Raw genomic sequence first — 18,111 nt, forward strand, 5'->3', positions numbered from 1 at the left:
AGGACGATAGAACAATAATAGCTTTTCTATATTCATCAATCCCTCCCCAGTTTACAGTGCTCTTATGTTCTTTGAGCCCAAAATAGCAAGAAACAGATGGCATACCCAAAGTGGTTGACTGGGGAGTGTTGAACAATGGGATTGTCTTTAAAGGTGTAGGCAGGTGGCTGGCACTCTTCCATGCCCCCTCCAACCCCTCACCTCCTTTGTGTGCACACAAAGTCCATCTTTCTTATTAACTAGCTGTGTGACCTAGGGCAGCTTACCCAGCCTCTCTGAGTTCCTCATCTGATTCACAGCAAATAATACAGCCCTTGCTGAGTCGATGTGGGAATTAAATAAGGGGAGAACACATGAAGTGCTCAATGCAGCCCAGAGCAAGGTGGGTTCAGTATAGATATGCCATCTGATTCACTTGAAAGGCCACTGTCCTAGATTTTGTACCTTATAGCCACTTTCTTCACCAGTTAGCATCAGACAAAGAGGACTGAGACTCCTCCCACCCACTCCAATAGGATGCAACAGAGTCAAGATCTGAACTCAGGTCCTAGGTCTTGAAGTTTATGCTCCAGGAACCCCAACACCGCATGTCAAATCAACCATCCATTCAGAAGGACTTACCAGATCCAGTTTCCAGTCCCAGTGATATTTATTCATAGGCATTACCCTGAGTATAAGTATTGTTATTGGGGTGGTGGTTGCAGCCCTGGTGTCTGCTTATTGACATTAATAGCAGCAGTGGCAGCATGGCTCTGGAGTCAGACGGCCTGGGCAGGGGATGAATTCCACCTCCGTCTCTTAACCGGGGGTCTTGGGTAAATTACCTACGGCTATGTGCCTCAGTTTCCCTTCAAGTACACACCAGGATCTTAACTATATCTAAGTCCTGGGCTTGTGAGCACTCAACACGGTGATGTGTGTGCAGCCTTCTGTGTAAGGCTTGTCACACAGGAAGCTCCCCATAGATGTAGCTGACATTATTAGCATTGTTTGTGTTATATAAGCAATTGGAACATTCTGATTGTCGGCAGAAGCTGAGAAAGAAAAACCAAGAGGAGGCTGGGAGAAGCTAGGGTTTGTGAGAAGACGCAGGCAGATAAATGATTGATGAGAAACCCCTGGAGACCCGCCTTTATATCCCAGTGGCATTTATAGATCACCAGGCAGAAGTGGGAGGCAAGCTGGCCCACTGGGTCATTACAGACTGGATTTCAGAAGGCGCTGGTAGGGTTTTCTATTTTCTCTCTGTTTTAAACAGAAAATAGAAATAATGAGTGTTATGGGCCGAACTGTGTCTCCCCCGATTCATATGTCGAAGTCCTAACCCCCAGTACCTCTGAATGCAACTGTATTTAGAGATGGGATTTTTAAAGAGGTAATTACATTCCAATGAGGCCATTAGGGCACGGCCCTAATCCACTCTGACTGTGTCTTTGTAAAAGGAGATTAGGACACACAAGCAGAAGGGAGATCATGTGAGGACATGGGAAGAAGATGGCATCTCCAGGTTAAGGAGAGAGCCCACAGGAAAAAACAGCTCTGCTGACCCTTGATCTTAGACTTTGTAGCATCTAGAACAGTGGGAGAATCAATTTCTGGGTTTAAGCCACCCAGTCTGTGGCACTTTGTGATGGTAGCCTGAACAAATTAACACAATATGTAACAACTGGATTTTTTGTGCTCCAAATCACAGCCAGTTGGAGGAGTCAGATACAACAGAGAGTAAGTCTCCTTCTGGGGTATCACTCCTTCTGGGGTATCACTCCACTGCTCAAGGCCAAGGTGAATGGACACCCCTTAGAAAGCCAGGTGCCATGGCTCAGCTCCTTGGCCACAATCTGCTCTCCTCACACCCTGCCCAGCCCAACTCCGTGCAGCGAGTCACCACCAGCCTGTGCTCTTTTGGACAAGGACTCATGAAAGTATTCACTCAGATTCATCCACACTTGAAGCCCAAGATTGATTGATTTGAATCAGGGACACTATCTTTCTCAGACCAAGGGCATGAAAGCCAGAGAAGAAGAGCCCAAGTGTGCAGAGTGAGGAGGGTCCTTGAGGTCTTCCAACCCCAGCTCTTCCACTGCTAATGGTATGATCTAGAACAAAACAACAGTTTAACTCCTCAATCTCTCTCCCTCTCTCTCTCTCTATCTCTCTCTCATTTTCCTTATCTGTAAAGTGGCAATAAGAATCAGTGCCTATTTCACAGGATCATTGCAAGGATTAAATCATTGAATTCATATGAAAGCACTTGGTTAACTTTATTGTTTCCTGCAAAGACCAGGGAGGCATTAATTTCAACAGGTTAGAGCATTTACCTTGTACCAGATGCAAGAGACAGTACGCCTGATAGTGCAGGCCTCCAGAAAATATGAACTGGGTGATTAGAGGGCACTATGGTGAATGGCATGGGGTCTTTGCCTCACAGAATTCACACTAAATGAAGAGGCAGACGGTAGGAATCAAAGCATTGAAGTGTGAGGTGTGTGGGTGTGGGTGTGTGTGTGTGCGCGCGCGCGCGCGCGCGCGCGCTCGCGCACACGTGCGCAATTCCAAAAGCAGTCCTTGAGACAAGGATTTGAGTGAAAGTATTTCACTTGGAGGTGGTTCCAGGAAGCCCCGGCAGGCAGGATAATGAGAAGCAAGAGAAGGGCTAAATGCGGCACTATCAGACAAGGTTCCTCTGTGGGCGACTGCAGCTCAATCCCACTGGGAATTCAGGGACAAGTCAAAAGCATACCTCACAGCTGCCTGGCCCAACGAGTGAAGGAGCGGAGGACCACAAGACGATTGCCATCAGTCAGTGGTTGAGAGCAGCTCCCCAGGGACATTAACTTCCTGGAGCGGTGAGCCCGCGGCTCGCGGGGGCAGAGTGCCCTCTAGTGGTCGGAGAAAAGCTCCATGCAAAGCTACGCAAGAGCCCACAGCTGGACTTGGGGGATAGAAACCATCAGTCAGGAAACCTGCAGGATCTACTACGGTGAGTACGTGGGAGTACAATGCTTCGCTGTTTCTGGAACATGAGGTCCGATGCAGGGAATCACAGGCAATGAGGCTGAAGAGAAAGGTGGTGGCTAGGGCATGGTGTTTGAGCTTCATCCTGAGGGCAGTTGTGGGCCACTGGCAGGTTTTAAGAATGGGAGGAGGCATGGTCAATATTCTGTCTTTAAACAATTACTGTGGCCACCATGGGAAACATGCTTTGGGATGGGATAAGACAAGTCAAGGAACCCAGTGTGGGGAGGAAGATGGGTAGCCATTGGGCAGGAGGGGCAGAAAAAATATCTGAGACAAAAAGAAAGCCAGCAGAAGGTGGCAATCTACTAAATCTGGACATGATGGAGAAGAAGGTGTCAAGGCATCTCTGCGCGTCTCTAACCTTGATGACTCAGAGACACTGGTGCCACCCACCAAGAGCATGAGGGGGCAGGTTTAGGTGGAGAGGAGAAGCATTTGGGTGTGGCATTTATAGCTTGAGGACCAACCCAGCTTGGGGTCCAGTAGCTGGAAGCCCAAGAGTGGGAGCTGACTTGAAGACAGGAGTTCAGAGGCTGTCCCACCTGAATGTCAGAGAAAGGTTAAGAGTAAACATGATGGCCCGAGTAAGAGTGTGAACTCTGGACCTGGCTGTGGGTCAAGGACAGCCATCATCAACATTTCCGATGGAAGATAAGCCCCAAAAAAGGCATCTCTGAAGGAGCCAGACATAAGGAACACATAGGCGGCATCACTGAAACAAGGAAAAAGTCCAAGACTCGTGGTCTTGGGAGGGATGACCCCACTGGCCTGCACAGAAGGCATGAAAGGATACCTATTCCACTTTGGCTGGCAGTTTAACCCACTCCAGAGTCTTTTCATCTCAGCCTGACATGTGAGTGAGTGAACATCGCCAGGATAGGGAGAGGCAATGGAGGGAACTCGCTTGGGAAGTTTGCACAAAGAGAAGAAGAGATGGGTGGGTGGCTCCAGGTGTGTTCAGGTTCCAGGGCCCATCATAGTATTCCATATGGGGGACATTTGAAAATGGGAGGGGTGCCGAGGAGAAAGAGGTGGAGGAAGAGAAGGAGTAAAGAAAAGGATCACTGCAGGAGGAAGTTGCTGAAGAAATTAGAAGCAAGAGCTGCCAAGACATCCGGTAGAAACGTTGACCTTCAGCAGAAGGAGAATGCACTGTCTGCAACGGAAGCAGAAGGAATGAAAATAAATATGAACATAGGCACAAGTATGAGTATTGGAACAGAGCTGGGCCACTGCCAAGAGCCCTAGTTTTTGCCACAGAGGTAAGAGATGAGATCATTTCTTGAAAGGAATCGAGTGGGGAGTGAAGTTAGGGACAATGGTGAGGGTTTAGACTCATTGCTAGGAAAACAGAGAAGAAACAGACCAAGGACAAAGGATCTGCAATCAGAACTCATGGCCTAGCCATGGCTGGAGACCATGAATTGTCAATGGCCCCAGGACATGTGGCTACCGTGTTGACATGACAGTGTCAGAGCCTCATTCTCTGTCCTCTCCGTGGACACCTGTACGTGGGTGCAGGTGCACATGCTCATGGGGGAGCATCACCACAGACCCTCACCGCTGATGACCGTTTCTGGCTCCCTCTGTGTGTCTCCCCATGCAGGAGCTGTATTCTCAATCCTATGATGCCGTCGGGGTGATGTTTGCCTCAATCCCGGGGTTTGCAGACTTTTACTCTCAGACTGAAATGAATAACCAAGGAGTGGAGTGCCTGCGCCTGCTGAATGAAATCATTGCTGACTTTGATGAGGTAAATCAAAGCCTCAGAAACCTACAGTCCCCAGTGGGCATCACTATTGTCCTAGCATCACGTTTGCTGTGGCAATAGCTTGTACTCAGAGAACCACAGGCTGCAGTATGAACACAAACATGTATTAGCTAATTTAAGTATCATGTGAGATAAACACCATTGTTTTTCCATTTGGGGAATCGAGATCAGTAGTCTCAGTGAGGCAGGGCGATCTAACCCAATGGAAAACCACCATCAAATGGCAAAACCAGCACTTGATTGGAGGCCACTGCTACACAGACACTGGCATCGCAGACTTGGGACTTATAGGGATATTTCTCCATCTCCTCTAAATGCCAGAGATAAAGCCATCAATTCACATTTGGTCAAAGACCTAAATACAAGTATGCACATGTTCCAGATAGTGCTTTCTCCTTTTAGGCTCCATGAGTGTAAAGAACACATGACATAGGCGGATATACTTATACTGCACTGTATTTACATGAACAGACTTGGCAGAGGGATCCTCTGCCACCCCCATCTTCTAGCTTCAAGTAGGGCACCATTGTCTATCCATTTGCCCAGGCCTGAGAAGGGAAGTGATTCATCGAGAAAATGCTAAGGAAGAGGCCATGCAAAGATGGGATTCGGCGGAGGTCTAGCCTCCTAGCCTGATCCCTGGGGAGCTCAGCAGCATAAGTGACACCACAGGGTTGTTTCACGCTGGGGCAAGGGGGCCAAGTGTACACCTATGTTTGTCAGCCATTGCCTGTGGGCTTCCCCTTGGTGGAGGAAGTTGCCTCACTTCCCAGGCATTTCCAGCAAGGGGGTTTTCAATGACTCAAGGCAGTTCTCCAAAAAAGGGTGCAGCAGTGCATTGTCAGCAGCCAGGCCTGATGGCATTCTTGAGAATGACCCCATAATGGAGATGTGGATGGGGCACGAAGAGCATTAGTGACTCATTCAATGTCCGCTCCCTTGAGCCCCATGTTCCATTTAGCTACTGAGTTCTGTGGGTTCCTTCTTGATGGCTCTTTGGTCTGTCTCTTCATCAGCATCAGTACTGCCCTTTTCTTGCTCTTGGCCATCTTACTTCTTTTTTTTTTTTAATTAAATTTATTTATTTTCAGCATAACAGTATTCATTATTTTTTCACCACACCCAGTGCTCCATGCAATCCGTGCCCTCTATAATACCCACCACCTGTACCCCAACCTCCCACCCCCCGCCCCTTCAAAACCTTCAGATTGTTTTTCAGAGTCCATAGTCTCTCGTGGTTCACCTCCCCTTCCAATTTCCCTCAACTCCCTTCTCCTAACTCCCCATGTCCTCTATGCTATTTGTTATGCTCCACAAATAAGTGAAACCATATGATAATTGACTCTCTCTGCTTGACTTACTTCACTCAGCATAATCTCTTCCAGTCCCGTCCATGTTGCTACAAAAGTTGGGTATTCATCCTTTCTGATGGAGGCATCATACTCCATCGTGTATATGGACCACATCTTCCTTACCCATCTTACTTCTTCCCTGGACGACTGCAGCATTCTCTAGCTGCCCCTTCCTGCACCTTACCTAAGCCATCACCAAAAGCATGACTATCTCTTCACATCCCTTTGAAACCTCAAGCCCGTCAGTGGTTCTGTTTGTCAGCTCCTCATAGGTCACCTGAGGCTTTGCACTTGCTAACCCTGTACCCTCTCTGGCCTTTCCTCCCACTGCATGCCACCTGGCCCCCTTCCCACCAACCAGCTGCTTACAAGCCATTATGCCCACCTGGCTATTCCACACGCTGCTCTTTCTGCTCCAAAATTATGCCATCCTTACCATACTCTGTCCTGTTTCCCTCAATATCACGGCCGGCAGAAAACCTAATACTGAACACTCCTTTCAAATACCTTCTCTAGTGCTTACACCTCTTCTAATCTCCTTTCTAGCCTTGTAAATGTTGTCACTCCTATTTCCATGAAAAACTTATACTCTGAAACTTTCCATCATGGAGCCTGAAACCCTTCAGTGCACAGATCTGCAGCCCCCACTAGTCCCTAAGTTCTGGGAAAGAAACCCACCTTATTAGTATAGGTGTTTACCATGTGTTGCCACAAATGCAAAGCAATTTCAATAGATAGCATTCAGTTTTTACTTCTCCCTCAACAAAACCCACAAGGTAGGAATTATTAGCTTTTGTTTTATAAAGAAGCAACACTGACACCAAGACAGCCCAGGCTTTTGCCACCACTAAGTAGTGCTGCCAACATTTGAACCCAGGTCCACCATACTGTTTTGGTTTTTAACCATTAACTGGCATTCATGGCTCTAGTTCTGTAGTCAAAAAGGCAACAGTGATCATTTTAGTTGCTCTAGGGATGGAAGTGAGGATCAAGATAAATAAGACACGGTCACTCCTGGTTTCCATAGCCTCGCAGTCTAGTGAGGGACAAGACCACTGACTCACCTTCACTCGCAAAGTCAGCGGTTAAGTGTACTCATACAGAGGCCTTGCATTGTGGAGAGTGGAGGGTGATTCCATGATAATAGTTCCTTTATTCCATCTCTTTGTGACAGGCCATACACTCATAAAGGTAGAAATCATACTCTAATGTAACCTGTTAAGTCCTCATGGACTAGCACTGTGCCTAGAACATAGAAGATGTTCATAACAGATGCTTACTAAGTATTTGCTAAAGGGATAAATCAATCAATCAATCAATCAATTAATAGGGGACATAAACAAACTGGAAAGTAGCAAGGTGAAGATAAACTAATGTAATCCAAAACACATATTTAAATTTAAAAAATAATAATAAGATAGCTGTATTTTTTTTTAACTGTCTGATGGTTGAGCCATCGGGCAGTTTTATTTTAAACTCTATAGTCCCTTATCTCCCAAAAGTACTCAAGAGCATGTTTTCAAATTGTAATAAATAAATATGAACTAAATTTCCTTCTCCGTGCCCCAATTTGTAGACACCTCGTGTCTTAGAAAAATAAGACAGTGCCCCTAGTAGCAGAGGTGGATTTTTACAGAGGGAAGTTGGATTGGCTAGGGGAGGGGAAGATTGGTCCTGGAGCTGGGTTTTAGACCAGGAGGAGGGGAGAGGGAGGAACTGGAGAGCAGTGAGAGAAGAGAAGAGGGCAGAGATGAGAGGGAGAATCGAAAAGAAGATGTAAGGGAGGGTGTGGAGAAAGGGGAACCCTCTTCCACTGTAGTGGGAAATGCAAACCGGCACAGCAATTCTGGAAGACAATATGGAGTTTCCACCAAACGCTAAAAACAGATCTGCCCTACGACACAGCAATTACACTAGTCGGTATTTATCCAAAAGATACAAGCAGAGTGATTCAAAGGGGCACCTGCAACCCGATGTTTATAGTAACAATGTCCACAATAGCCAAACTATGGAAAGAATCCAAATGTCCATTGACTGATGAATATACATAAATATATATGTATATATATATATATATATATACACACACACACATATATACATATACATATACATATATACACACACACATACACAGTGGGATATTACTTAGCCATCAAAAAGGATGGACTCTTGCCATTTGCAAGGATATAGATGAAGCTTAGCATAATACTAAGTGAAGTATGTCAGAGAACAACAAATACCTTGTGACCATTCATATGTGGAATTTAAAAAACAAAACAGACGAACATAGAGGAAAGGAAGGAAAAATAAAATAAGACCAAATCAGAGAGGGGGACAAATCATAGAGACTCTTCACTCTAGGAAACAAGCAGGGTTCCTGGAGGGGAGGTGGGTGGGAGCATTGGTAACTGGGTGAGGAGAATGAAGGAGGCGTGTGATATAATGAGCACTGGGTGTTATAAGCAACTAATGAATCACAGTATATGTTAATGCAGTATATGTTAACTAATTATAATACAGTATATGTTAACTAATTAAATTTTAAATTTAAAAAATTTTTAAAAGGAAAGAAGGGGAGGAAATGGGAAGAATTAAAAGAGAGGGGGCAGAGGAAGAGGGAAGAGTATGCAGTCAGCAGGAAAGTTCCCTGGCCTGCCAACCCTAAGCACTCAGCTTTCCCCACATGAGTCCTCAGGACACCCAGACTTGCCTTCTTCCTTTGTGTCAAGAGAGACCTCCACGTTCTGCCCTGGCTAAGCTGCAGCCAGATGCCCTGGTGCTGACTTTAGTAATGACGCTGCTCTTCTTGCTGATAAAAGTACCACGGGAATCTGAGAGCATGAGACACTCTTTCTTGGCTCAGAGGAAAGCAGAACATTTCATGGACTGCATGCTCCAGAACTGGGTTTGAAATAACCCCATGTTGGGCCTCCTTGTCCCATGGCCCCTGCTTGTTGAAGGCCAAAGTGTGCTCCCACATCTCAGTGCTCCATGCGGATGAGTGAATTAATAAAGGGGTTGATTAGAAACCATGTTATGTCCCCAGATGCTTTTAGCTATATGGCAGATACTTTTGCTGCAGGGACATTCGTCGAAATAATGAAGCCTCTTGCTGCCTTCTGATTGACTTCTGAGGAGGAGGCAGCTTTGTTTGAGCCTGAAATTGGCCCGTGGCCAAGTCATTCCAAGAGAAGAGGAAAGAAGAGCTCCCTTCCCTCTAGGAAGCTGGGGAAAGGCAATTATAAGGAGGCAGAGGGAGGGAGAGGGACAACCGAAGATATGCCAAGATCCCCTAAGATAATATTTTAACAGCCACAGGGCTGCTAAGAGACCAAACCTGCTTGGTTGTGTGCAAGGGCAAATGTCAGACATGATCCCAGGCTAAGGACATGCAGGCTGCTCCAGCCACTTCCCTTCCTGGGTGTGGTTGGTGGAACCTTCACCAGGGCAGAACAGTGGCTTCACGTTAGCTCAAGAAACAAAAATAATAAACAAAGCATGCTTCATCTGTGAATCAGGCTATAAACACACACACACACACACACACACACACACGCATATACAGGCACACACCCCAAACCAAATCACAAAAGCACCTGCAGTGTTTTCCTTGTTTCCCAGAAGAATTTCTCTCCAGCTGGAATTTTTCACATTTTCTTAGTTCCAGATTAATTTTGAGAGGATCCCTGTAGCAAGTCGTGTGTAGAAAACCCATCTCATCTTCTTTGTCTGACCCACCTGTGGCATGAGCCCCTGAGCATATTATAGGCTTAAAGGGAGACAGAGAGTTGGAAAACCAAAAGTTGTATCTAAATCCCTACCAACATAGGGGAATCAGAGGTTAGAGCTTAGCCCTGGGAGCCAGGGAGGTTTGAGTTTTGAACCTACATCCTCCACCCAGGGCTGGCTTCATGGATGTGTGACCTGTTTGGGGCCCGTAGTGAGAAACAGTCAGAATCTGGATATCTTTGAAGGTGAGCTAAGGATTTTCCGAAGGGTTGGGTGTGGGTTATTGTTGAGTCTGTAATCAAAGGAACAAGACTGATACAAAGTGAAGGTCAAGCAAAGCTTTATTTTGCGCCAAGCATGGAGAATCAAACTGACTGGTTGGGGCCATCTCTTACAAAGAGGTGACCCCTCCCAGCCTCACACACTAACTTTTATAGAGGTGGTTGAGCCGGGTTATACACAGGTGGCCAATGAGATTGCAATACACAGAGAAAACTGCACAGTCATGCTAGGTCAGAAACACACAGAGAATACTGTATAGTCATGCTAGGTCACACATGGGTGGCCAATTGAATTTCAGTTTACCTTAGTAGATATATGCGTGCCCCACTGATTGGATGTCTCCACCTGGCCTGACCCACCCTTGTATCTGGGCTTCGCAAGATACCCTTGTATCTGCCCTTCCTCTGGGAGGGGCAGGGTCAATCTAAGCTCACTGTATAAACACAAAATGGCTCCCTCGCTAAGTAGGCCCTTACAGTTAAGATGTTTTTATCCAGAACAGTTGGAAAAGTGGAGACACCGTGACTCAAGATGGTGGGTGGATAGAGAACCAAAGGTATTTTTTTGGGAATGGCAGGCTAGTGATGCCTCTGAGGCCAGTGACGGGGATGTCACTGAGCAACTTTGTGTAAAAAGAGTCTGATGGTCAAGGGAAAACACATACATTTAGGAATCTTCAGCAAAGAGATCACAAGGTAGTAAGTTATTTTTTTAAGGTTGTTTTTTTTTTTAAATTTATGTAATAGAGGGAGAGGGAGAGAGAGAATCTTAATCAGACTCCCCACTGAACATGAGCAAGCAGGACACAGGTCTCGATCCCATGACTCTTAGATCGTGACCTGAGCAGAAATCAAGAGTTGATCACTTAACTGACTGAGCCACCCAGGCACCCCAGGTAAGTTAAAATGGAAAAGAGAAGAGGTATGAGGCCTGAGCCTTGGGGATACCAACACCATGAGTTAAGGAAAATAAGAAGGAACTAGCAAAGGGGACTGAGGAATTGCCAGTGACATGGAAGAAAAGCCATGCGTGGGCAGAAATCATGTGTTTGGGAAAGGTGTCACAGCCCATTGTCAGATCCTGCCAGTGAGCCAAACAGGGTGAGGCCAGTGGTCAGCCAGTTGGAAAAGTTGTCACAAGTCCAGACAAGAGTAATGTCACTGTCAAGGGGGAACTCGGGATGCCAGTCTAGAGTGGATTTAGAAAAGAACAGGGAAGAAGTTGGAGGCAGTGAGGAGAGACAACTCTTTGAGTATTTTTATAGCAAAAGAAATGTGGTGTCCACCAGGACTTTTCTTAAGATGGGAAAAATAACCACAGCCCTCTTCCTGCTTCTTTGAACCTACTGTGCATTTTCCCCAACCTCCAGCCATCATTTGTGTTGTCCCCTCTTTCCTGATGCTCCTTCCAATCCTTTCCAGGCTCCAGTCTCCCAGCATACAAAACCACGCACACACACTAAAAGACCCTTCCTTCCTCACTCTTAAAAGTGAAACTAGAGATCTTTTGCTCAGGGAGGCCTCCAGATGTTATCAAAATGCTCCATTCTCCCTGTTCCTACACCCTAGGTATATTTCCACCATGCACTTTCCTAGAATTGAGCTAGGGCACATTTTGTGCAATTATTATTTTAACATGTGGTCCACGCCCCTGCCTGGGCTGTCAGCCCTCTGATGGATGGCTGGGACCTCCCATCTTGTTCATGAGAATTCGCAGAAGCTCAATGGATAGTTGCTGTATTAGTCATTACCATTGCTATAACAAATCGCCACCAATTTAGTGACTTGAAACAACAGAAATTTATTATGTTACAGTTTAGAGGTCATAAGTCCAAAATGGATCTCACAGGTTAAATCAAGGTGTCATCGGGGCTGTGTTTCTTCTTGAGCCTCAAGGGAGAATCCATATCATTACAGCTTCTAAAGGCCACCTGCGTTCCTTGCCTTGTGGCTCCTTCCTCCATCTGTAGAGCCGGCAGTCACACCTCTGACTTCTGCTTCTGCCCCCACATTGCTTTCTCTAACTTTCTTGCCTCCTCCTTCCGCTTGTAAGGATGCTTGTGATTACTTGGGGCACACCCAGCTAATCTAGGGAATCTTCCTATCTCAGAATCATTAAGTTCATCACATCTACAAAGTCCTTTCTGCCATGAAAGGTAACATATCCTCAGGTTCCAAGGATTAGGACATGGACATCTGTTGAGGGGAGTAGAATGGGAAACCACAGGAGGGTTTTGCATGGACCGGGGACATGATCTAACTTGCTATGGAATGGGATCACTCGGGCTGCTGGCATGGGAGTGTGGGGGTGAGGGAGGGAGCAGGTAGGTCGTGGTGGTACAACAACCAGGTATAAGCCAACAATGGCTCAGACCAGTATGCTAACAACAAGTGTTAAGATTCCAAATACAGTTGAAGGTATAGCCAAAAAGATTTGTTGGTGGATCGGGGAACATTTGTGATTTCTTTTTTGAACCAATAAAATAACCATATATTTTGAAGATTCACTGAAACAGATCTACTCCTTAAAGAGTATCTGGGCACACCTATCATGACACCTGGCACTTCGCAGGTGCTCAGTAAACATATGTTGACTGCCTTAAGGCATGCTTCTCAGAGAGAAAATTAGCTGTCTCAAGGATGCTAAACCAGACACAGGTAGTCCTCATTGTGAGCCAGGGGCCTGTTTCAGGAAAGTACCTGCATCTTCTGGAAAAATAAACACCAGGACTAACATCATTGCCTGGATCTATTTTAGCTCCTCGGTGAAGACCGGTTCCAAGACATTGAAAAGATTAAGACCATTGGCAGCACCTACATGGCTGTGTCAGGCCTGTCCCCCGAAAAACAGGTAAAGAAGCTCCTTGCTCTCAGCCACACTGCATGGCAGATGCTTCACTATGGTCATGCCAGTGAAGGCAGTGAGGCCACCATCACCAGCCTGCATGCGGGCTGGTGGGGAGAGACTCTGATGAACGGGATATTCTAGTTGTGTGACGTACATTTGTTCCCACGGGCAGTGGGGTCTACTGGATGAAACAATGCTTCTTTATGACTGAGAAACCTCTAGGCTCCATTCTGAGCCTTGTTGTTGACTTGATGAACAAAATCAGGGCCACGAAATTACCCTGGGTATGGGTTAGTAATCGGTATTACCAAACCACTGGTATTACCATTGGTAATGATGAGCCAGCCTGTTTTCTTATTCTTACGGTATGTAAGAATATTAGTAATATCTCCCACTCTGTTGAGGGCTGACTATGGGCCAGGCACCAGTGTCAAGTAGGAACACTAGTATCTACCTTCCAACCTTAGTAGATGAGACCTGAGACTGTACCATGCTCCCATGCAAAAGCCTACATGGATAGTAGTCTATGTTACTAGGAAGAAGGATTCCTCATTTCTTCTTCTCATCCTTCCTTCGCTTGCTTTCCAACTAAAAACCTAGAAGCATTCCATGAGCACTTACCTGGGAAGACACACACACTAGTCACTGGATGCACATGTGTGGAGCTTTATAGCAGGGTCCACGAAGTACAATCTGCATGCCAGATCTGACCCACCATTTGTTTTTGTCAATAAAACTTTATTGAAACACAGCATACCCATATATACATAGTTTATCTTTGGCTCCTTTGAAGCTAAAATGGCGGCATTGAGCAACCATGACAAAGCCTAAAATATTACTACCTGGCCCACCACAGAAATTATTTGATCTGCTCTGCTCTGCTCTGCTCTGGAGGAGCACAGAGTGCTTTCAAATACGCAATCTCATGCAATCCCTGGGAAGCAGTCAGGGCACGTGTGCAAATCCCCATTTTATAGATGAGGAGATTGAGGTTCAGAGAGGCCCTGAAGCTTACTCTCATCTTTCCTCAGGAGTTCTATGAGCAAAGGTCTATATGAAACATCCCTTAAACAGATGGTGTGAGTGCTTCAAAGGAAATATACAGATTTCCTAGCACTTACACACACACTCTGTCTCTCTCTCTCTCTCTCACACACACACACACACACATACACACACACACACACACACACCTGTAAGTGTACTCAGGAATGCATGGCATGTTAACCCAACAGGTGTAGAGGTGGGGAAAGGAATATGATGAGCCATGCATATTACACTCGCTTCAGCAAATCTCCCGTCATCCTGCGTCTCGGGGATGCTGCCGACTCTAGTGTACAGAGGCTCACATACCTCGTTATCTCCATCTCAGGGGCACACAGATGTGTTAGGACATAGGACAGGCCCCTGCTGCAGAAAGATTCATGTTTGCCACAGCGAATGAATTCTTCTCTCCCCTCTGCTCCAGCAATGTGAAGACAAGTGGGGACATTTGTGCGCCCTGGCTGACTTCTCCCTCGCCCTGACTGAGAGCATACAGGAGATCAACAAACATTCCTTCAACAATTTCGAACTCCGGATTGGTGAGTAGCCGCTGGAGGTGTGGTGAGTGGGATCCCATAAAGCTGGCTGGCCTGGCTCCATCAGAACCTCCCATGCCCTGGACTATGGGTAGCTTTCTCCTGCAAAATGCAACAGGCTCGGTGTGACCTTGCCAAGGACAAGGACAGCATCAGCTCAGGTCAGTCTGGCCTTCTTGTCACTTAGGGTGCCAGAAGCCAGGGAACAATGCTGGCCTGTGTGCAGAAATACACAGCAAACACTACAAGTTACCTTTCCTCCAAGTTACTTGTGCAGTACACTACCCACACAAGACCCTGCTGAGGGAGAGAGATGAGTCATCTGTCCTTTCATTATGACTTCATGTCATCTGATGCTGTTGGTCAGTGTGCTGCTCCCCAGTTCTTCTGGATAATGCCCTAAAACAAAAGCAGGATTTGACTCCTAAGTTTGTCAGATGCTGTATTGCTCAGGGACAGACAGAAAACCTTTCAGCTCTTCCCATGGTCACACAGCTCACACTTCCTTGAGCTTAGAGACATCCAGGAGTAATGCAACAGTGCAATGGAAATCATAGCAATGTGACTAAGGGCCCTTTATGATGTGTATAACTCATCAATGTCTTCAGCATCTCTGCTGATTCTAGGAGGCCTCCTCCAGCAGCACAGTGTAAACACCCCTGCTCTAGTCCACATCCTCATTTCATAGTGGGTCAATTCAGGCCCGGAGAAGGAGAGTAATAGCTTATGATCACACAGCCAAACGGCCACTCGGGAAGGGGCTCCAAGACGTCCGGACAGATCAATGACATTCTGGCTGCCAGGCTCCAGGCGAACACAGCCTTTGCTGTAGTGTTCAGATTTTAGATGTCCTCTGGCCAGCATACCATCGACTGATTTAGCTTTCCCTGAGTAGCTTTCAAGAAACAAGGGTCAAGAAATGCCAATATCTGACTTGTCAGAGCAACCAAATGCCACGCACCTTTGTTCACCAAAATAAAAAGAAGTTCTGTTTTATGTTTTGGATCTATGGCTGGGATGCTCGGGGCTTGTTCCCACATGTTCCATCGACCCTACGTGTCCTTTCTGAAATCAGTGACTACACACTTGAACAAGGACTAAAAAAGCAGAACATCAACCTTGAACAAAGCAGGAGATGTCGCTGGGGTCAGGGCTGACTCTTGGTGTGAAATTCAGAGTTCTGGCATCGTTCAGGGGTTAGAAGATCATTTTCCTAGCTTCCCTGGGCATCTCCGTTTGTGTTTGGGGTCCACTGAGACTGGTTCTACAACATTGGGCAAGCCATTCGAACCCTCTGAATGTCCGTTTCCTCGTGTGAAAGCTGGGCACCCGTCACCCCCCCCCCCCCACAGTAGTAACGTGGAATCAGACAGGGTAATGCCTGTAACGTGGTCTGCAAATCATAGAGAGATCTCCGTCACTGTAGTTCCCATGTGGTCCAAAAGGTCTGCATCCCCAATTTCTTAGTCACTTCTATCTGATTTTGTGTAGGGCAGGGAGGGGTTTTCTCTTCCCTCTGCCTGCAATGATCTAACCCAGATATCTGCATGGCTTCTCCTGTCACTGTCTTCAGATTTCCACTCAGAAAGGCCTTTCCTCACTATCCTTTCCCAGAATGTCCCCTCCCATCTTTCTCCCTCTAACCCAACTGGTTTTTCTTTACAGCCTTTATGATTCATTGATAAATTACTTTTTTGTTTGTTTGTTTCTGTCTCTCCCCAGTAGAAGGTAAGCTCCATGAGGGCTGGGGCTATGTCTCTTTTCCTTTCCATCATATCCCCCATGCCTGAAATAGTGTTGGTCCTGAGCAGGTGTCTAGTCAGTTTGGTAGAATACATGAGAAATTCTAAGTCTACTAGCAGGAGACAGACATGCCCACCAACATGATTAGTGAAATGCTATCATTCCTAGAAGAAGCCCATGTTGCATAAAAGAGGAGTCATTGAAACTGTCTTCAAAGACATTTGCCAAATTAACCATGGGATTGGGCAGACATGACAGTCCAAGCCAGGAGATGAGCAGGGACAAAGGCACGGAGGTGCGTTGAAGGCTGGCAGGTGAGGGCAACTCCAGCACTTTGGGGTGGGTACAAGGCAAGGTGAAGGGTGAGAAGGTAAAAGTGAAGGGGAGAGTGGTAGTGAAGGAGCCAGATTCAAGATGCCCTTGACTGTGATTCCAAGGTGCATGGGCATCATCCTACAGGCCAAAGGAGCCATGGCAGGTGTTGAAGTGGGCTGGAGCTTGGTCAGATGCCCTTCAGCAGTGGTATGGAGGACGGTCTGCAGGAAGACAAGACAGGGGATGGGGAAGCCAGTTGGGAGGCTTTTGCCATGAACCAAGGGAACCAAGGGAACCAAAGGAATGAACCAAGGGAATGAACCAAGGGAATAAAAGCAGACAGAGAAGGAAAATGCCTACCCAAGCTCTCAGAGCTCTGTAGTAGCAGAGGCTGGAGGACACCCAACATCCTGACTCATGGTCCAGTGCTCTGTCTGTCCCAGCAGCTGAAATAAGTCATTGTCCACGTGAGAATAATAACAGCTTATTCTTGAGTCCTCCTTGGTTGTCAGGTACCATGCTAAGGCCTTACTTCCATAATCTCAATTCATCCTCTACATTGTGGATGGGAAAAGTGAGGTCCACATAGGCTAAAGAATGGACACTGGCCATATATGTAATGAGTGACTGATGCAGGATCTGGGCCCTACAATGTATCCGCAGGGACAACCTGCTCACTGGTCACTGTCCCAGGCAGGGGTGCAGCCATCTCAGAGATGTCCCTCTTCTCTCATCTCTCATTCCTTTGGTCACCTGCAGGCATCAGCCATGGCTCCGTGGTAGCTGGCGTTATTGGCGCTAAGAAACCACAGTATGACATTTGGGGCAAAACCGTGAACCTGGCAAGTCGAATGGACAGCACAGGTGTCAGTGGCAGGATCCAAGTCCCCGAGGAGACCTATCTCATCCTGAAGGACCAGGGCTTTGCCTTTGACTACCGAGGGGAGATCTATGTGAAGGGCATCAGTGAACAGGAAGGAAAAATCAAAACGTACTTTCTGCTGGGAAGAGTCCAACCCAATCCATTCATCTTGCCCCCGAGAAGACTGCCCGGGCAGTACTCCTTGGCTGCAGTCGTCCTGGGCCTTGTCCAGTCTCTCAACAGGCAAAGGCAGAAGCAGCTGCTCAACGAGAACAACAACACGGGGATTATCAAGGGTCATTATAACCGGCGGACTTTGTTGACACCCAGTGGGCCAGAGCCTGGAGCCCAAGCCGAAGGCACCGACAAGTCTGATTTGCCATAAAAGCATTTTCTTTGTGTTTCTTTTTTTGTATTTCTTTTATATATAAAATAAATATACTAATAAAAAGGTTTAATTTTTTTTAAAACAAGGATGGTTTCATTAGTCTTTGGCTACACTACACTGAAGATAGGAGTTGAGTTTCTCTTCCATCACAGAACTTTACTGACCACCTCTTATGTACAAGGTTCTTTGGGAACACAGATAAATAAGGCTCAGTCCCTGAC

The 18,111-nt window shown here is 46.6% G+C and overlaps 1 protein-coding gene across 3 annotated transcripts in view; it reads left to right on the forward strand.

Moving 5' to 3' along the window:
• The window catches only part of ADCY8 (adenylate cyclase 8), a 225,559-nt gene extending 207,600 nt beyond the window's left edge, over positions 1–17,959 (forward strand). The window contains exons 15-18 of one of the 3 annotated variants that reach the window (XM_059165609.1): positions 4,625–4,771; positions 12,913–13,005; positions 14,471–14,585; positions 17,400–17,959. In XM_059165609.1, the coding sequence (XP_059021592.1) occupies positions 4,625–4,771; positions 12,913–13,005; positions 14,471–14,585; positions 17,400–17,887 (843 nt within the window). In that variant the 3' untranslated portion in view covers positions 17,888–17,959. The remainder of the gene's footprint in view (positions 1–4,624; positions 4,772–12,912; positions 13,006–14,470; positions 14,586–17,399) is intronic. The other 2 variants (XM_059165611.1, XM_059165610.1) reach the window with 2 other exon arrangements.
• The last annotated feature ends 152 nt before the right edge of the window (positions 17,960–18,111 follow it).

Source organism: Mustela lutreola, chromosome 3, assembly GCF_030435805.1.
Source record: "Mustela lutreola isolate mMusLut2 chromosome 3, mMusLut2.pri, whole genome shotgun sequence".
In the NCBI taxonomy this organism is placed as follows: domain Eukaryota; kingdom Metazoa; phylum Chordata; class Mammalia; order Carnivora; family Mustelidae; genus Mustela; species Mustela lutreola.